The 21,530-nt window shown below is 45.0% G+C and overlaps 1 protein-coding gene across 1 annotated transcript in view; it reads right to left on the bottom strand.

Annotated features, from left to right (window-relative positions):
* PKDCC (protein kinase domain containing, cytoplasmic) overlaps positions 1-21,530 on the bottom strand; it is a 43,846-nt gene that overhangs the window by 17,514 nt on the left and 4,802 nt on the right. The window contains exons 2-5 of the mRNA XM_083733498.1: positions 6,244-6,366; positions 4,679-4,950; positions 1,754-1,833; positions 431-538 (exon numbers count right to left, since the gene is read on the bottom strand). Of these exons, the coding sequence (XP_083589624.1) occupies positions 431-538; positions 1,754-1,833; positions 4,679-4,950; positions 6,244-6,366 (583 nt within the window). The remainder of the gene's footprint in view (positions 1-430; positions 539-1,753; positions 1,834-4,678; positions 4,951-6,243; positions 6,367-21,530) is intronic.

Raw genomic sequence — 21,530 nt, 5'->3', positions numbered from 1 at the left:
CTGGCCTGTGAGCGCTCCAGTTGGAGAACAGCCTTTACCAAAGGTGTCATGGACTTTGAAGACACTCATACTCAGGACGAAAGGGAGAAACAAGCGAGGCGGAAGGCATGCTTGGCAAACCCTCACCATGATCAACTCCTGCCCAGAAACCTATGTCCCCACTGTGAAAGGACATGTGGATCCAGAACTGGTCTCCACAGTCACTTACGAACTCACTGTTAAGACTGTGTTCATGGAAGACAATCTTACTCGGCTACGAGTGATGGCCAAAGAAGAAGAAGATCAAAAGGTGGCACTGCTTTGAATTCTCACCCTCCATCAAGACCCATGTGGGACTGCAACAAAACACCCAGGCCCCTACCCAGAAAGGCAGCATGCAGCCATCCTTAACCAAGACTAATTTGCTGCCCCACAGGGAGTGATACTTTACCTGACCGAGGTGTTCGTGTAGAATTCTGGAGATACAGGCCACTCTTGTATAAATGCAAAACTCTTTCAAGCTGAGCAACTGTTTCGTCTATTCCCCACTGAAGTTCTCCTATAAGAAGGGAAACAGCTTAGAGACAGAAAGAAACCTGGTGTACAGCAACAGCTAGGGAAGCTTTAGACAGGCGAGGTGTAGCTTCATCGTGGAGGCTAATAGGGGGCAAAATGACAGACGTTGGGGCAATAGATGGGACAGCAAGGGAGAAAAATGAAACTATTATTAATCACACTTCTGTCTTTCTCCAAGGAGCAGCAAATGGGGGGCCCAAGCAGACTCTTCCTATGTTCTTAACGTTCCCCCCACTACATTCCAGTTGCTGGGGGATGAGAGACCTATCTACAGTCATACCTCGGGTTATAGCCGCTTCAGGTTGTGTTTTTTCGGGTTATGCACCCGCCGAAACCCGGAAGTACCGGAACGGGTTACTTCCGGGTTTCGGCGGTCGCGCATGCGCAGAAGCGCCGAATTGCAATCCGCGCGTGCACAGATGTGCCGCTGCGGGTTGCAAATGTGCATCCCGCATGGATCACGTTCACAACCCGAGCATCCACTGTACAGTGGTACCTCTGATTACGAACTTAATTCGTTCCGGAGGTCCGTTCTTAACCTGAAACCATTCTTAACCTGAGGTACCACTTTAGCTAATGGGGCCACCCGCCACCACCGCCGCACGATTTCTGTTCTCATCATGAGGTAAAGTTCTTAGGCCGAGGTAGTACTACTAGGTTAGCGGAGTCTGTTACCCAAAGTGTTTGTAACCCGAGGTGTTTGCAACCTGAGGTACCACTGTATTGCCTTCAAATCCTGCATCCGGACTTCTTGAACACAGGACCAGCCCTGATGGATCAGGCCAGTGGCCAACCAGATGCCCACGGCCACAAAGCAGGATCTGAGCGCAACAGTGCTCTCCCCCTTCTGTCATTTCCAGCAACTGGTATTCAGAAGCATTAATGCCTCCGACCAAGGAGAGCACAGCCATCATGGCTCATAGCCGCCCATGATAGCCTTATCCTCCACAAAGGCGTCTAATCCTCTTTTAAAGTCATCCAGGTTGGCGGCCATCACTGTGATTCCTGTAGGAGCAAGATCCATCTTCTCTGTTTCTTCTCTGTCCTGGATCTTCTAGTGCTCAGCTTCATAGGATGCGCATGAATTCTAATGTTCTGACGGAGGAAGAGCATCGGATTGGCCACAGTGGGATGCAGGATGCTAGAGAGAAGGGAAGCTTTCAGTTTAATCCAATGGAGATCATGACACGTTCCTTACCTGTAGCATTGACAATCGCATCAAGCAACGGCCTCAGGGATGAAGGGGCACTGTGCGGCAGAAGATAAGTAAAGAAAAACCTACAAAGAAGGGAAAGTTGTTAGTTTTGCGAGTTTAGTAACCGCAGGACATCATAAATGAATAATAAAATTCCAGTAATTTACAAGTTTCTGAGCTATGCAGGAAATAGAATCATATTCTATAATTAAATATAGAGCTGCGGCTATATTCACACAGCTGCTGGGTGAAGCATAGACAGAGCCGCTTTGCTCAAGGCCACCTTGTAACTAACTACCTGTAAATACTTTATTAATGTAGAGATTTGAAGTAAAAACACACACACACAAACACCATGAAGTTGATCTATTTGTAAAGCTGTCTGCCTCTGCTTGGACAAGGCTTTTTATTTATTTAAGGACTGTAAATTCAAAACGTCTTTCACGTGTCCAATCCCAAAAAGCAACCAGCCAGATTGACATCAAACCACTAATATTTTTCAGTACTTCCCGGCAAATGTATGGCACATATGACACAATTTATGTAAGACGCAGAATTCAGTCGACAGAATTTGGTTTATAATTCTAATTCACATTGTTGGAATTTGAGTTACAATGCCTCATAATAGGTTTTTTTCCCCCTTCTCTCTTTTTTAAATGAGCCTATTTTCATTAGTGGCTCTGCATAATTTGCTACACAAAGGCTCCAAAGTCAGGCAATAACCTTATTTGGACCAATCAAAATGTCACTAAGTAGCAATTAAACTTTTTTGAGTTGTCCAGAACTTTTCTGAAGGCTTGATGTTAATCAAACTTGTGGGTTGAATGGGAGAAGTTGAGCAATATTTGTAAGCTGAAAGTATGGAGCTTATAATAGTCTCAAGATGGGGTGCAGGTAATGTTAAGCAGAATCAACTAGACTCCAAAAGAAGAATGGATCAAAAACCCTTTGGAATATACAGAAATGGCAAAACCTACCGGAAAACTAAAAATTTTAAACCACAATGGCATGATTTATCAAGGGATATGAAATTTGAATTTCTTCTGCCAATCCCATACTACCATTGCAATCTATCAAGTCTCTTTTTCAGAGTGACTTTTAACAAGATAGACAGTATAAACAGACCCATGAGACGTAAATTATTATGTCATGGGCAGATTGGTAACATAAATAGGGCATTTCAAGGGATGCTGCCCTATCCCTACGCCTGTCCTAAAAAGTAAGAAATAACATTTTCTCTGCATGCATAGATCCTGCTGTCAGTTATATAAAAAAGTCGCTCACACCTGGGGGAGAAAATAAAAAAACTTGCTGCATGTGTGTTAAATGAAGTCATAGGAAAGAATTAATATAAGATTTGTTGGTTTGCAAATAGAATACGGAGCTGGGTTCAAGTTAAAAGTCCTTCTCAGCTCTGATGAGTGGTTTTGTATGAGCCACACTATAAAGATGCTTTATTTTATAGGGTTCCCAGGCAGACTCCCACCAAAGGGACTGACCAGACCTAGACATGCTTAGCTTCAGTAGATTGCTACATCGCATGCCTTCAAACCATGCCTTGAGAACATGAAGACACATGGGGGGCAAACATAGAATCCTGATCACCAAATGAACCATAGAGAGTCAAGGCCAAACTACACTTTGCACTGCTCACACTTTAAAACAAAATGCTTTTTTAAAAAATATTTTCAAGAAAAATCAGCTGCAGGGCTCATGTCTAGAACATGGACCCAATTTCTCGCTGCTGAAAATCACCCAGTTGCTACTCCCCTCCCCTGCAAAATGTACTGTTTGTGGCAAACTTCACCTTCAGAAGCAAAAAGCTATGGGGGGATTTTTTCCTGCAAGACTCTGTTGCTGTTTCCTACTTCAGGTTGGGAGTATGTTGCAGATCAGGGCCCTGCAGCTGATTTTTCTTCAAAACAAACATCTTGAGCGTGTTTTTGGAGAAAGTGTGAGTAATGTAACACTTTAAATTTAGCATTTATTTGGGCTTCAGAGCCAGACTGTGTTTGCTGCGCGTCTTTAAAGACATCCCTTCCAAATGTGGTCCTTCTGGATAATCAAGAAGAAAATAAGTCGTGAGGAAGTTACACCCCCTGTCCTAATTTCATGCAGCCCACCAGACGCTGTGGGGCTCTCCAGACCCCTCTTTTTTCAGGGTCTCTTTCTCGTTTGTGTTCTGTGTGAGCAGAGGCACAGTTTCATGTGAAATGAGGCAGAGCTTGTCGCCTGTGCGTGTGACATCACGTGTGTCGGGAGAAGGCCACAAGGCCCACCATCATTTCTGTGACCAGGCCCTCAAGATTCGGGGGGGGGGGCTCAGTCTGCATACTTTGGATGGTTGAGCTGTCGTCAACCCCATAGAATTGGTGCCTATGTGTGTAAGAAAGTAGGTGAGAAAGTGGGGAGACCGAGAAGGCAATATGACTGCTCCATAGTGAGTCAGATAGTGAGCCCAGGGTGCAACATTACCCTGGAGACGGATGAAGCTGGAATGGACAGGATGGTGGAAGGTGGCACAGAGGGTGAGAGATGAGATAGCACAGAAAAAGAGGGATGCACTAGGCAGTCCTGCCCACTTTGGGATCTGGTGTTGCTCACTGTCAGCATGCAGGCCCTAAGGCAAGAGTGGGGAACCTTGATCCTCCAGGTGTTGCTCAGCTATAGCTCCCCATCAACCCTAACCAACACAGTCAATGGGCAGGAATGATGGGAGTTGTTGTTCAGAAACAACTGGAGGGCCACACAGGGAATGTAGCCTATGGTAGGGTTCCCCACTCCTGAAATAAAGCCATCTCTAACATTCGGAAGGGCTCTGGAGGTGGATCCCAACACTCCCAAGGAAATGTGAACCTCAACAGGGGGGAACCAAAGGTTTCCCACTCCTGACAGCCCATAGCCGTTCGTTTCCAGCTGCTTCGATACCTGTAGGCATTGTAAAGATTCCTCTTCTCATTCATACTTTGGCATTTGCCCTCAGGAGAACAAGGCAGGCTGAAGTTTCTTGCCGGGAACTCCATGAAACAGTCCCTGCTGCTCGTGCAGGAGGCCTCCTCGATGCTGGCGTCATCCAGATCCGTCACCTTGAGCTCTCCGTCCACAATCACAAACTGCCGGGGTCGGAAATCCAAGAGAGTCACGGAGCCAAGGGGAGAGTGGGCCAGATAATGCAGAAGCTGAACTAAGCTGAAGCAGATCTGAAACAACAAGAGCCACGTTGTCACGCCTGGCTTCCCTAACAAGGCCGTCCTAGAAGGGTCTGTTTATTGTTGCAGAGCATGAAAAAAATAAAAAAGACAACAGCCCTTTCATCATTAGAAACAGATTGGGTGGTTACAAGAGCCAAGTGCACACACAAGAGGATCTCTCCATCAATTCCCCTGGTCTTCAGCACAAAGGTTTGTCCCCTTAGATGTCCCAGAGGGAAATGTAGGCTTACCACATAGGTGCACACATTAATCTTTGGAAAGCCAACACACCACTGCAAGACCCATTGCAAATCCCATCTCTGGCTTGGTTTACTGGAGGAGTGAAGAGCCAGTCGCGCTCCGTATATTGTTGGACTGCAGCTCCCATCATCCCTGACCACTGGCCATGCTAGCTGGGGCTGATGAGGGGCTGCGGACCCCAGCAGCATCTGTAGGGCTAGAGCAGGGTTTCCCAAACTTGAGTCACCAACTTGAGTTGTAGTCCTAAAGCAGCAGGAAACCCTGGGCTTGAGTTTTGGAGGCAACCAGAAGCAGCACCAGGACACAGCATCCTCAGGCAGCTAGTGGGGCTCTATGTGGCCCCCTTGCTGTGCTGACATTTGCCCTCGACCCTCTACATCAGGTGGCTAGGAGCTGCCACTAAAATTGCCCGCAACACAGCATCACCCAAGGGCAGGGGAAGCCAAAGGAGTACCCTTCAGATGTTTTCGACTACAATGCACCAGAGCCAGCATGGTCAATGGTCAGGAAACATGGGAACTGGAGTCCTCAACATCTGGAACGCACCACTGTGGGAGTTCAAAGTTGCTTCATGCTGATCACAGTGCTGCCGCTTGCCATTGTCACATAAGCCCACCACAGACCACTGATATAGGAGAGGGCCCAGCAGAGTTAGTGCTGCCACTTCACCCAACCAGCTGCTTTTGAGATGGTTTTGAGACAGCAGGTGTGATCCTCAGAGCTGGCCCTACCGTTGGTCAAAGTGAGACAACTGCCTCAGGCGGCCAATGCAAGGGGGAAGGGGGCAAGTGGCCTCCTAAGGCCAGTTTCCCTCTGTTGGAAGACACAGCTCTGTATGCTTCATGGTTTGTCTCAGCCACCCAAAACTATCATGCTGCCTCAGGTGCAGTGATGTTATCCTACCACAGGGGGCAAAGTAAGATTCAGCTGTCAGCTGTCTTGCACTGGTCCTGGGGATCCTGCTCCATTCTGCACACATATTCTGAAACCTCCACCAATGGTTCATGCCTCTTCAAATTGCAACTTTGAAGCTTTACTTACGCGAAACCTGTCCTCCCAGGAAATTTGTAAAAGCTGGATCATCTCCAGGGGTGAGCCCAGTTCTGTGATGGCAGTCAGGGTGTCTGCGATGTCATTGCTGTCTTGGTAACAATATCCGTGAAGCTGCAAATGTGGATGGGGGAAAGGAGGCATTAGTACATTATCTGAACGTAAGCATGCTTTTAAAATATACATATATCATCAGTGCATTGAACTCCCCCTCTGATGTGTATAAGAGGGACTCACCTGACAGTATGACTCTTTTGGTATACTTCAGTTTAGGCAAAAGGAAGGGGGGTTGTTTGCTTAAATCTGCTAGTACCCAAAAGTGCCCCCGCAAGCAGAAAGCTAGTATCTCAAGGAGGATGGAGTGAAGGCTAGGGAAATTTTAAGTGCCTAGATGCAGGGAGGTTTTTTACAGGCGGAAGATAAGCACCATCAGCTTACAGACTCCATCTAGAGGGGAGACCTTTCCACATGTTAGGCGCTACCCAGCACATTAGCTCAGAGCCTTCAGCCTCCAGGTGTTTTGGGCTACAACTCTCAATCAGCTGTGCTGTCTGGAACTGAAGGGAGTTGAGTCCCAAATGTCTGGAAGGTAAAGGTTGGGGAAGGCTGGACTACATCAATGAATCCCACCCCCCAAATGCAGCTTGACAGACAAGTCACAAAATTTATTGATTGATATATTTTTAGAAAATAAACTAAAGAAAATAAACACTGAACTAAAACCTGTGCTGTGTTCATGCACTGTTATAATACAGGAGGGAAAAAATCTTCAACAACAAATAATTTATAAAGGATTCCCCTTAGATCAGTAGTGTTTTGTTTTTGTTTTTTCCCAAATAGCATGTCAAGAAACCCTGGGGTTTGTTCAGAAGTGTATTTGAAATTCCTCAATGAAAATATCAGCATTTATTTTCTAAAAATGGTTATATCCTACCTTTTCAAAAGTTAGGTCCTTGGTACCGTTGGCCAACATAATATGAAACAAGTGGGACCCGCAACAACATCTTGCAGTGTGCAGGGCTTCCTGTTCAGTCCAGCCCATTCCTTCCCCCTCCTCCCCCCTCAACATTCAGATAGCATTCTGGGACCACTGAACATGCTCAGGTCCCACTGAGCTGTTGTGAGGGTCCCCTCCCCAGTGGCGTAGCGTGGGGGTGCAGGGGGGCCCGGCCGCACCGGCCGCAACATCTGGGGGTTAGGGTTAGGGGGCGCAAATCCACAGGTTGCCTTGGCCCGGGTGCTGACAACCCACGCTACGCCACTGCCCCTCCCCCCATAAACCTCAGGATTTTGCCAAGCCTGGCAATACCTCTCTCTTGTGCAGGGCATGGGGGATATTGATTCCAACATGGGACCCATGGGAGCAGCCATTTAAAAAAAAAAAATTACTGGGAGGGGGTGTCTTGGGAGTGCACAAAAAAGTGAGGAGTCAGAATCGGCCCATGTATAAGCCACCCCTAATTTAGATATTTCAATGCAGTCTGGCCTATTTACACTTCTGAGCAATTACACAGTACAGTACAGTGGTGCCTTGGGTTACGGACACTTCAGGTTACAGACGCCTCAGGTTACAGACTCCGCTAACCCAGAAATAGTACCTCGGGTTAAGAACTTTGCTTCAGGATGAGAACAGAAACCGCGTGGTGGCGGCGGCGCAGCGGCAGCAGGAGGCCCCATTAGCTAAAGTGGTGCTTCAGGTTAAGAACAGTTTCAGGTTAAGAACGGACCTCCGGAACGAATTAAGTTCTTAACCCAAGGTACCACTGTACTGGAGGAGATGGGCAGTAGAACTGGGAGAGAAAGGGAATGAGAAGCTGCCACAATCTTTCCTTCTGTCATAGCAAGACAATTTTACCATGCAATGCTATACAAAGGGGTTTGTTTGTTTGTTTGTTTGTTTGTTTGTTTGTTTGTTTGTTTGTTTGTCTCCTCCCCTTTTCTTTTCTTTTCTTTTCTTTTAATTGCCCTACCTACTTTTACACTTTGGCCACACACATTTTTGACACAAAGCCCTTTGGGGGACTGATCAAGCTTCAAGGTGGTACCCAGTCTGAAAAAAAGTTCAGCCACCCCTGCTATAGATGTCTTACTCAGAATCAAATATTTCCAGTGGAACTTATTCCCAGGTAAGTCTGCACAGGACTTACTGCCGCTTTAAAATGTGAAGAATGAACGTTCACCAGCTTTGACTCTTGCAACCCCATGCCAGAGATCTGTCATTGTCTGGGGAAACCAAGCCTTTCAAAAAATGTATGGTTGTATGAAGTAATTACTCCTTGTCTGAAATAAGTGCCTTTGCACATCAAAACACTGCTTTTAGGAAAGGGAACATCGGACAAATGGGAATGTTAAAAGCGGGGGGGGGGGAGGAAACTGAAACCAGCAATAGACACTTTGGCATCAGATCTGTACTTGTGGCAGTTTTCTTACACCTTAATTTCTGGGGCAGAGAACTGGGAAGGGAGTGTTAGGCCAAGCAAGCGGGAAAGAAGCAAAAGTCAAACAGAAGCAGGAGGCAGCTGGCCTTTCAGGTGGGGAAAAAGAACATTAGCAGTGGGATCTGTGTTGAGGAATTGCCTGGAGTCCACCAAGACTAAAAGTGATGCCAATTCTGGGATGGAGGCCTACATATAACAGCATGAAGATTAGCCATTAATTCCAGTGGTTCCTACCAGTAGCAGTTTTCAATGCCAAACACTACTTGTTACAACAATGTGAAGAAGGCAAAATCCTTTCGAACTGTGCACCATTTGCAGTGACCCCAGACCCCAGATTGTCAACCTTTGTTCTGGAGGGGGCTGCATTTTGTTGGGCCAAGGGCCAAATTCCAGGGGGTGAATCTTGCAAACCTGCATCTTGCTCGCTCGCTCTCCCCCCCTTATTAATTTAATTTAATTTAATTATTATTGCATGTATATTCCCCCCCCCATTCCTCCAATGAGCTCAAGGTGGAAAACACAGTTCTTTACCCCTCCTCATTTTACCCTCACACAACAACCCTGTGAGGTAGGTTAGGCTGAGTGAGCTTCATGGCTGAGTAGGGGTTCAAACTCTGGCCTCTCAACCTCACTTTAACCACTATAGGTCTCATTTCCACCTCTTTCTGTTGCATCTAATTCAAGGCTTCTCCCACCCATCTAATTCTTCCTTGGGCAAATCCAAGCAGTGTGCATCTGCCACATTTTACCACTGCACCACTAGCCAGGCTTTTTCTGCTCCTTCAGATTTCCTTCGGAGGTGGGAGAGAACAACAAATTACGGTGACGAGAATGAACCCTTTTTCAGACGCGCCCCCTGCCCAAACAGAAGCCAAAGGTCAGACAGGACACAAAAACCGACATGTTTGAAACACAAAATAAAAGACCCCTAGTAAGCTGCCGTCAATGGGTAGAGATAGACAAACAGAAAACCCTTTCTGGCTTAAGTGAGATTTCCATAGCTGGATTTGTTGAAAAGAATACATGCCAAGAAAAGGCCTTAGCAAAAGTGTTGCTTTTCTATGCCCAGAGAGGAGGAGGGAGGGACAACATGTTCCAAAAAGAGAAACAGTTAAGAGCCAGCTTCTATGTAGCAAGGACGATGCAAGTCCAGAATAATTCACAGAAAGGCATTTTTCCTATAATCCAACCCGGCACTGCATGGAGGTGTTCTGTTCTACTTACCGTCTCTGACCACTCTCTCTCGCTGCTCCAAATGCCTGGAATTCCCCTATGCCTCTCTTCTCTCTCTCTTCCAAACCAACCTTAAAGCCTGCTACATCCAAAATGCTTTGACTTAACCCCTCAGCTTTCTTCCCCCAAACAAAACAAACCCCGAGACTGGGACCTGGGAGACTCAGGGTTCGAAACCCCACTCTGCCGTGAAGCTCACTGTGAGAGCCAGTCCCTGCCTCTCAGCCTCACCTGCCTCACATGGTTGCTGTGGGGATTAAATGAGGAGGGGGAGAGCCATCTATGCCACCTTGAGCTCCTTTGATAAAAACACAATAAATACTCAGAGTAGACATGACTGAAGCTAAATTCACCAATTTCAATATTCAGTATATCTGAAGGAGCATCTCCACCCCCATCGTTCTGCCCGGACGCTGAGGTCCAGCACTGAGGGCCTTCTGGCGGTTCCCTCACTGCTAGAAGCCAAGTTACAGGGAACCAAGCAGAGGGCCTTCTTGGTAGTGGCACCCACCCTGTGGAGCGCCCTCTCAAAAAGAGCAACAACTACCAGACTTTTAGAAGACATCTGAAGGCAGCCTTGTTTAGGGAAGCTTTTAATGTTTGATGTATTACGGTATTTTAATATTTTTTTGGAAGCTGCCCAGAGTGGCTGAGGAAGCCCAGCCAGATAGGTGGGGTATAAATAACAAATTTTTATTTATTTATTTATTTATTTATTTATATTATTGTTATCATCATCATCAATGGGCCTACTTAGAGAGATGCCCCCACCCCAATAATTTGTTTACTTATACTAGTTTTAAATGTTTCCCAGCAGGGGCGCCGACTTATAAAAAATATTGGGGGGCGGGGGCCCATACCGACTTATAAAAAATATTGGGGGGGCCCAAGACCTCCAAACCGCTGCTGCTGGGGGAACGAAAGGGGCGAGCCCCAGGCTGCCCCGACCTTAAGTGAACCTATGAGGGCCCGCCCTTCGCGGCAGCCGATTGGCTGCCGCCGTGGGTGGTGAATATTAATGAGCTAGGGGGAATCCCCTCGAGATTGTTGATGGGTCGAGAGCCCGCAACCCCACCCCCTCTCTAGATCGGGAGTGGCTTTGTTTTAACTCATTACTGAATGTATTTTAAAAGGTAACTATCATCAAACAAGGAAAATAAAAAATACCAACATAATTTTGTGATTTTACAAAGCATAATATAACTAATAATTTTCTTAAATTATTGGGGGGGCAGAGCCCCCCCAAATGAATTTTTGAGGGGGCTCGGGCCCCCTCAGGCCCCATGGAGTTGGCGCCTATGTTTCCCAGATTTTATCTGCATGTGTTTTCGTTCCTATATACAGTTACATCAATGGTTTTGTGTGTATTCTAGCTGTGTTTTCTTGACAGTTTAGTTGTGTACACAGCTTAGACAGTTTTGATCAAGTGGTCAAAAAAATCTTGCTAAATGAAAATAAATACACACTGGCACACAGTGTAAATTTCAGTGGAGAACGCCTGCCTTTTGCTTACGTTACTATGGAAGCGTCATTTATTCCAGTGGCACTTTATAAATAATAATGGAACTAGGGAGTCTGGCAAATTCCAGAGGGAGGGGTGGAACCACTATGAATCTGCCCTGCCCCATAATGCTGAGCCCCAGTTCTCCTCCGGATTGGTTCACAATCTGAGCCCCAGAAGGACACCTTGGCTGTCTGTGCCTGGGCACTCCCTGCCTGCCTGCTTAGCCTGGCTGCAATACCAGTGACAGCCCCAACGTAAGAACATAAAAATAGCCAATGGCCCATCTAGGCCGCATTCTGTTCTCACAGTGGCCAACCAGATGCCTGTGGGAAACTCGCAAGCAGGATTCAAGCAGAAGAGCCCTCTCCCTTCATGTGGAATACCAGCAACTGTTATTCAGAAGCATTACTGTCTCTGACCATGGAAGCAGAGAACAGCCATTCAAGTTGCTGGCTCTTATGGGTGGGAGTTCCATAGTCTAACAATGTGCTGTGTGAAGAAGTCTTCTCTCTTATCTGTCTTGAATCTTCCAACAATCACTACCTGGACTGGAGATGCCAGAGAATGCAAAGCAGGTGCTCTAGCACTGAGCCACAGCCCTTCTGAATGTTTGAATAAAGGGCTTAGCAAATGCCACTGAAAAATCTTCTATTACTCCAATTCACATACTCCAGCACTGAGCCATGCTGGCTCACCCTGAGAGACAGCCAAGTTATGAAAGATGCAAGGATGTTGTTAGGGAAGAGTGAGAACATTTGGCCTGACTCGGCCTTTCAGATCACATTCTTTATTTGGATAATTATCTGCTACTTTTCCAAGAGGGAATCAAACTAAAAAGGTGGCTTAAAATAAAAATAAGTTGTTGGGTTGTTTAAAAAAAAATCACAAGAAAGGAAAGCTAACAAAGAGCTGTTAAACAGCATCACATTAACTGCAGTCAACAGCAGCAGATGAAAAGCCTATAAGACATGTTGCTATTCGTCAAGATTTTCTCCCTGCTGCTCCATCCTCTGGAAATCAAGAAGCATTAAAAAATAATAATAACTCCATCAAATGTTCTTAACACAATGCTTTCGGAAATTGCATCTTGAATCATACACAGGTTTGCCACAAATACATACACACAAAGGCACACTCCCCACCAAAAAAAGATAACAACTTCAAATGATGCTCCTGGGAAAAAAATCCCCAAATCCACAGCGGGCAACATCTTTCTGTGTCATCTGAGAGCAGTGGCTGCTGTTTGGTTGGTCTTAATAAAAGTCATCACTCAAGCTGTGGATTTTTATTTGAGTTCTTCTCTAACAGATCAGCACAGCTACCTTTGCTTTTTGTGCGCCCTGGAAAATATGCTATTTTCATGACAAGCAATACCATGAGGAGGTATATTAAAAAAAACTAAAAATCTATTTCATTTATGAATTGCTTCCCAAGAAGCATTTCAAATTTATATAATTTCGTAAAATTTATGTGCCGCTTAATTGGGTTTTTTTTAAAAAAAGCTTCAAAGCAGTTCACAAGAAGAATAAAACACAAGGATGAAATCATCAGTAAAAAAATAGTTGAAAATATCTATTTAAAACATAATTTAAACCAACAATAAACAATACACAAACACACAAACACACAAAAAAAACACCTGCTGGCATTCTACATATCTTGCCAAAATGAAAATGGTTTTTGCAGGTGCCAGAAACAGTACAGTGAAGGCGCTTGACTGATGTCAATAGGCAGGGAGTTCCAAAGTTGCCACACTAAAAGACTCAGTTCTTACAAATGTGGAATGAGTGTGATGTAGCAGTTGTAACAGCATCAGTTCTACAGACTGAAGCGGTCAAGTGGGCATCTGTGGGGTAAGGATACAGTTAACAAATTACAACGCCCAGAAATCTTTGGGGGAAGAAACCATGTCCTTTTATAGCGGTATTCTACTGCTTTAAATGTGTAGCGTAGACAAGATCAAAGCGAAAGTGCGAAGAATTCAGAGTTAGGAATCCCTGGCTCTCCTTGCATAACTTCCTACAGTGCTCCGTGTTCCCAGGCTGGCGAAATGGAATGACTCTTCAGCCAGCTCTTTAGATGCACCCTTTACACCATCGGCCTGTTCCGACATAAAACTGCCTTCTGTTGCAAACCTCAGTTGTTTCGAAAGGGTACTGAAATTAGTCACAACGGGTCCAAGAACAGGCCTTTTGTGGTGAGGATTTTGAAGAAAAAGCAGATGAGGGTTGTCACCCGCTCCTATTAAAGAAACAGCAAACTGGAACAGACCCCTTAGGGAGTGATCTACATGAGACGAATAATAGAGGGTGTCGAAAGATGCAACTTGATAAATTGGGCTGCATTTATTTTGAGAAAGGGCAGTTTGGAAAGTGAGGGAGGTGGGGCCTTTTATTCAACATTATCGAGCACATTTTTACCTGCTTCCTCTTAAAAACTGCACTACCTCGCCTTCCTCAATTTCCCCCTAAGAATTTGCAGTCCAGCCCTTTCAGAGCAGAGACCTCCGGCTCTCGTCTAATAATGACACGGATAGTTATGGCTGGTTTGCAATTGTATCAGCTCTGGGCTTCCAACGGCAGCAGAGTTCTTGCTAACAGATCCTTTCCTCACTCTTAAAGGCTCAGGATAACATCTGGGCCTTTGGGGAAGCATTCCCGCAAGAAAGAAGCACTTTGTGTAATTCATCTTTCCACGCCAAGCTGCATCTGTCTTCTCCGTCAACCCACCTCCTGTCTCCTGCCAGCCCCCTCCAGCAACCTTCCTTGGACCGTGATGGACTCCAGCAAATTGCCAGGAGGTGGCATTGCTTTGACCTCACCACCTCGCTTCACCCTCCATCAAGAACCAACCAGGATAATAATAATAATAATAATAATAATAATAATAATAATAATAATAATAATTTTATTATTTATACCCCGCCAATCTGGCTGGATACATGCATCACCTTGAGATGTCTTGTCCACAGCAAGAAGACAACCAACCCCCAGTGAGAAATCTTCTGCTGGGGCCACCATGAGTCAGTGCAAAACAGCAAAGAAGAAGAAGGAGGAGGAGGAGGAGGAGGAGGAGGAGAAGCAGCAGCCTGCAGATGCTTCAGTGGGTTTAACTTCATGGTTAGTTATCACAGAAAATTTAACTCCATTATTACCTACTTTTAGCATCTTTGTTTCCTGCCTTTTCCCCAAGGAGGTCCAAGCAGAACATAGGGCATCACGCCCTCCACCCACCTCATTTTGTCCTCATGTAACCATAGGAGGTAAGATTAGGATGGAGATTTATCCTCACCCGTCTTGAATGAGCAGAGATTTGAATCAGCATCTACTGGTCTGTTAACTCTCAAATTCATGACATCATAAGGGGAGAGATAGTTTGATATCTAGTCTGTGGTTGGACTGGGCCCTATCTGTGTGACTTTACTGGCAAATCAGAAAAACATTTATTGTATTTAATCAGTAGCTATTCTACCAAAACAGGCACCCCCAAACTCAGCCCTCCAGCTGTTCTGGGACTACAACTCCCATCATCCCTAGCTAACAGGACCAGCGGTCAGGGATGATGGGAATTGTAGTCCATAACAGCTAAAGGGCCGTGTTTGGGGATGCCTGTACTAATATGGACCCCAAGAAGGCTTTCAGCAAAACAAAAAACCACCACACCAAAGAAACACATAAAGACCAAAATTATCACATGTTAAAATGACTTTTTCCATTTTTTCCCCATGGCCAGCAACATTCCAGATGTATGCATCTAGGATTGCCAAGTTCCGCCCCTAAAAGCTGGAAACAGATGAGTAGAAGCTCGTTTTTATCAACATACACTGAAGACACACACACACCCCTCCAATAAAGTCTTCACTGCACAGTGGGGGGGAAATAAGAGAGCTGGTTGGACAGACCCCATTCCCAGGGAGCCTCTACCGGGTGAACAGAACCCTAAGAGAAATACACCACATTTCCAAAGTCCCTTGACGGTTACAATCAGCTTTCCTGCCAGTTGGCGCTAACATCAGAAGAAGAATTGTTTGAGACGAGCTGTTTATGACCGGCTGAGCCTGCATGAGGCTTATAATTATGTTTGATTACAGTAAATCAAACATCGCTATTGTCTCTTTACAATCACAGCCATTGTTTGAAATTAACAGCTAAGTTACTGCAGTTACCAAGCAAAGGATTTCTCTGCCTTCTCCAGACTGGGAGGTGGCGGCAGGTACAGAGTCAATATATGAATATGCCTGCTGTTTTCCACAGTATTATATGGTAAAAATCCAGGAATTTGGTGATTCTTCCCCCTCCCCTCCCCACTTACAGGTCAGGAGAAAAGAGATAGACAGGCCATCAGTGGAGTTTGATGGAGGAGGGCTGCAAAGCAATTAGTGGGGCTTCTAAATCTTCAGATACAATAAGTCAGTGACCCAGATCCCCCCTTTCTCAAATGCCCCTCATTATTAAATCAACCTTAATGAGACACTCTCCTCCGCTGCTCCTCCACCACCTCCCTTCATTCCAGAACAAACGACATTCTCATTTTGATCTGCACCTGCCCATCACAATGGCTGGCGGGGGTGGAACCACACTTGGTGCGAGATGTGGAGGAATTGAAATTGACAAGCAACTTGAAATGCCCCATAAGGCGTGTGTGTGGGCGCGCGCACACACACACATACATACACACACGTTTTTGTTGTTCTTATTTAGAAGCAGTTGTTACTGTTGTTATTTAGAAAAAGTAGTTGTAAGGGGCCGAACCAGATCATGTATTTTCTTTGCAAAGATGCGTTTTTTGGTACAGACAGGCCTTCCACAGCTGAACTCTCCCCAATATCCCTTCATCTTGTTTTCTGTGTTTTTTCTGATTTTCTCAATGTCCACAGGGCTGGGAGCAGCGCCCTTATAAGAAAAGGCATGGGCTTGTTTAGTTTCGGAAAAAAGAAGGCAAGTAAGCGGGGGACGTCACAGAGGCGTGATTCAACTGAATTATGTTTTTCTCCCTCATAATACTAGAACTCTGGCCATCCAATGTTGGGAAACCCAGGACAGACAAAACCAAAGCACTTCTTCACACAGAGCAAACTTAAGCCACAGGATCTGCTATCAACAAGGTGCAGGGATGTTGACAAACTCAAATTGCTTTAAAGGGTATTTGTAGATAAAATTGTGGAGGATAAAACGGTCAATGGCTAGCCTTAATCAATCATAGTTGTGATGGTTGTGGGTGACCTCTGGTGTCCGAGGCGATATGCTTCTGAATATCCGTGGCCGGGAAGTGTAAGTGGTGAGGGTGCTCTTGCCCAATGGCATCTGATTGGCCACGGTGAGGAGAGGATGCTGGGCTGGACAGGCCATTGGCCTGATCTATTGGGGTTCTCCTTACATTCTCATTTGGCCCATCTGGACTCCTGAAGGTGAACACTTATTTATTTTATTTTATTTATTAATATATGTGTGCGCCTGTCAAAATTTAGTACACAGAAAAGGAAAATATGGTGGAATTCTTTCTTTTTGTAACTCACTAAAAAACCACGAATCAGTTTCCTTACATGTTAGGGTCATCAATTCGACTAAAGGCATCCATGCTGATTCAAATTGCAATCGATCACTCAATTACATTTTCTTATAAATTAAACAGCTGTTCAGAAGCATTTGTGCATTCAGTCTATTTATATCCCATTAAATGCTTTAAGGAGAAAAGGGGGGGCACTTTACTTTTAGAATATGAACTAGCTATTATTACCTTTAAGGAAAAACCCCAAGAGTCAAAAACAGACATTTAGCTGCCTGTCTGCACCCCAGCTGAAAAACAAAAGTAGTTTGTCCATGTTTGCATAATGTGACGTTCTTATTTCTAGGCGCCAGGCAAAAAACATTCCTCTTTAACCAGGCCTTTGGTTGATTGACATCCTATGCCCTTTTAAAATGGGGGGGGTTGCAGGGGGGTGTAATTGGGTTGTTTTGCTTTTATTTTGATAATGTATTTTGCTGTTTTATATTCTGATTTAATCCTGTGAACCACCCTGAGACCTGCGGGTATATGGTGGTATATAAAATTTAATAATAATAATAATAATAATAATAATAATATAATAATAATAATAATAATAAATTCTGCCTCCCCTCATCTGCTGCCATTCCCAGCTGGCAAAAGAGGAGCTTGGATTTAAAATGAATCCACTCTTCTGTGAAGAATCACAGAAAAAGTATTCAGCCAAACGTCAACCTAACGAAACTGCTCTTGAAGCCAGTCTAATCTCTGTCAGTAAGAGATTACTTTCGGAGCTGGCACTGTGAGTACTCAGCCCCAAGACATCCTAGTTTGTTCTTCCTGCAAATATAGACAGCCCATATATATTCAATGATGTACCTTGACAGGTGAGTGAATTCATGTGGATTATGGGGAGAGAAAGAACATACTTGAGATACAAACGTCCCAGGATATGCAAGGCCTTCAAAGTTCAAACATGCACCTTGAATTGGGCCCAGGAGCAAACTGGTAGTTGTCATAGAAGAGGATGAGTATCAGAAGGCATGCAGCAGTTTTCTGCACCAGGTAAGAAGACGTCCAAGTCGCCTTCAAGGGCAGCCCCACAGAAACTGTGTTGCAGTAATCAAGCCTTGACCTTCCAGAGGCATGGGTCACCAATGGAGCAAGAGTTGTCACGTTCAGAAACAGTAAAAGCTTTCTAATGATCCAAAAATGGGGAAAGAGTGTCAACCTGCCACTGAATTTACTATTATATTTTCACTGCGCAGGGAAGGATGCCACGTGGATTTCAAAACTCATGTATGGGATTGTCTGGAGCCAGTACTGCTTGAAGGGAATTGAAAGGGTAAATAGTTTGTGTTGAGTGATCCTATATATATATACTCTGAGATTCCAAGCCACCAGTTCTGATTTCTGATTGGAGATTACAGGCTGCTCCAGAATAAGGGGCTATTTGTGGATAAATAGGCTAATTCACTAATGCTTTGGAGGCCCGTGGCAACCCGTCACTCACCGTAGATGGATGTGCTGCTGAGCTGGAGAGAAGAGCAGGAGAATGGGTGGTCTCCAGTGTATTCCCTGCACTCAAGGAAGCAGTAAAAGGAAAATGAGCTTCTGTTCTTGAAAGCTCTCTACACTTTCTCTGGACACTAAGAGCTTTGCTTTAGGAAGTTCGCCTAAACAGGTTGGGTTTATTTAGAAAGGCTGTCCCCTCCTGTCAAAATTAAATCAGAAGTCAGAAGGGCCTGGGGTAGGGGTGCCAAGGGATGGAGTTTCAAGCTTTCCCAGAAATTTATATAACGAGATCAGTGAAGTGATGCTTTTTGCAAGCGGCTGGTTTTGCCATTATTCACTTCAGAGGACGAAGGATGAAATCAGAAACTAAGATTATAAGGCAGAAGAAATGTTGTCACACAAATGCATGCAAAATTAATCTATGGAAGTCTTGGCCAGAAACTCAGATGAGGAAGAATGAGACAAATTCATGAAGGAGAGGCTAATATTCATTATTGTTCAAATTATTATTATTTTTCTTTCTTTGTGTGTTTATATTATAATATTTGTATTGCATCTTTTTTGCCAGGGTGGTTTTATAAGAAATAAAAGGGAAGGGGGAAAGAACATGTAAAACCAAAATGAGATAAACTCAAGCAAAACCATTAAAAAGGTCTAGAAAATATGAACGACTCCACTGGCACTGGAAAGACTGACAGAGTAGTAGGCACCAGGTAAATGGCACCACTACCAAAAAGGCCCTGTCTCTCTCATTGCTAGTATAAACCTTAACTCAGATGTGGGGAGCAAACACAAGGCAGCCTCTGAAGAAGGCTTGGCAAGGACCAGGGGCAGAACATCTGCCTGGCATGCAGAAGGTCACAAGTTCAATTCCTGGCATCTCCAGGTGGGGCTGGGAGGGACCCTTGATCTGAATCACTGCCAGTCAGTGTCAACAATGCTGAGCTTGACAGACAGACAGTCTGTCTCAGCATAAAGCAGCTTCCTAAAAACTTAAACACAGATAGGCTTATATGAAGGCAGGCAGTCCTAAATGGGATCTCCGTGTTTAGAGGCAGAAGCGGAGAGACAGTTTGCAGGGGTTTCTGCCTTTTACATCATCATTATTATTAGCAGCAGTAGTAGTATTTAATGAAATACTGCTTGATGCCAAAAATAGGCTTCTAAATGGCTTCCAAAATATTAAGGCAAATTGCACAAACATTAAGATATAGACATTCGTAATTAAAATATACACTAAGGCAACAGTGCAGCAATTAAAACAGGAGGCTTCGGGCTGTGCTGGGTGCTTCCCAAAAATATTGGGGCTGGCCAGCATTCAAAATATGATTCTGGACTAGATGGAACTTTGCTGCAGTCCAGCAGGGCTCTCCATAGCATCCTTACAGAATCCAGCTTCCAGCATGGAGACGAGCCCAGTTGAAAAAGATAATCCACTTTAAAGCTAAAATGAAATGAGACCTGCACTTAAACCATATTCCAAAACCTCTCAAGGACAGAACAGATTCAGCCTTCTAGACTCTTAGAAGGATTTTGGCTTGTCTGGGGGTTTGTTGGAACGTGCCGTTAAATCCTGCTCAGTTTAAAAATGGGAAGGTCTAAAGCAGAGGCTCCCAAACTGTGGCCTACAATCTTCATTCAAGGGGTCCCACAGTGTGCCTGCAGATCTGTGGCTGAAGCTGGGAAATGGGCACATCCATTTCACTGAATATTTGATATTAATTTTTAATGTACTTTTTAATTGCTTCTTTTCTTTCTTATATTGCATTTGAAGTCTAAGGAATTACAATTGGTACCACAGGCAGAAAAATATTTAAGTGGTCCACCAGGACCCCCAGTCATTTTCAAGTGGTCCGTGGGCAGAAAGGGGGGCATTTGGGAACCGCTGCTTGAGAGCAATCTTCTGTAGGGTTCTAGACAGGTTGATGCTCACTATTTTGGAGCAGAAAAGAATCAGACTGCAGTATTCACAGTATACATCGGTAGCTTGATACAACCTCATAGCTGACTGAAATCCTTTGTGGGGGGGGGGTTCTAAAAAGCATGAATATTGAATGCACAAAACAGAAAGCCGCACTCTGGTCTTACCCCAAACATCCTCTGAAAAAGCTATTTCAAAAGCTCTCAGAGCAACAATAGACAGTGGTGTAGCGTGGGTTGTCAGCACCCGGGGCAAGGCAAGTAATTTGTGCCCCCTAACCCGTGGATTTGCGCCCCCTAACCCTAACCCCCAGATGTTGCGCCCGGTGCAGCCGGCCCCCCTGCACCCCCCACGCTACGCCACTGACAATAGATCTATCTGTGGGAGTGGGTCCATGATAATATCCAGCTAGATCTACTGGCTTCCTTTTTATTCAGATCCTTTGCCTGTAATGCCTTAGGAAGCATTTAGTGCTTGTCTGCATTTCACCAGGATTTTAAAAAATGAAATTATGCTGGCGGTTTTTCTTATTTCACATCCGCCTTCCCTCCAGCGTGTTGGGGATCCTGCTTGAGTAAACCTTACTGAGCCTGCGAGGACGCCAAAGCAATCTAAACCCCATTGGCAAATATGGTTCTGATTATTTAAATGAAATTTACTCATAATTGGGGTGGCACTTAATCCATGAAGTCGTAATTGACCAAGGCGGGAGAAAGAGGCTCTGAATGGAGGTAACTAGATGGCCCTTGATTCTCTTTCAGGGTCCTCCCCATCAGGATATTTGCTCACAAAAGGAACTGGGGAGGGGGAAGAGAAGATAGGCATTTCTGAGACGTGCTCCATGGAATTACAAATAAGAGGAACAGCTCATTGCGCCTCCTCTAATTTTCATGGGCCTAATGGAAGAGACTCGCTCAAAACAAATCTTTTCTCTGCAGAGCGGCTGGGTGTCTACAGAGAGAGAGGCTAAATGCCCGGCTTTTGATAGAGGCCGGGCTTTCATTGTGCGAGGAGGCCAGCCAAATTCTGTGTGGGTCCCCCACCCCACCGAAAAGCCCACATAAGCTCTTGTTAACAAGCACAGTCCTTAAAGAGGCCTGAAAGCGATGGCTACAGCTTGAGATGAAGTCGGATCCTGGCTGTCGGAGAGACCCTGCAGCCCCAATAAATTGGCCTCTGGGAA

The sequence above is a fragment of the Podarcis gaigeae genome, assembly GCF_964106915.1.
Source record: "Podarcis gaigeae genome assembly, chromosome: 3".
In the NCBI taxonomy this organism is placed as follows: Eukaryota; Metazoa; Chordata; class Lepidosauria; order Squamata; family Lacertidae; genus Podarcis; species Podarcis gaigeae.
This window is presented reverse-complemented; position numbering and strand designations above follow the sequence as displayed.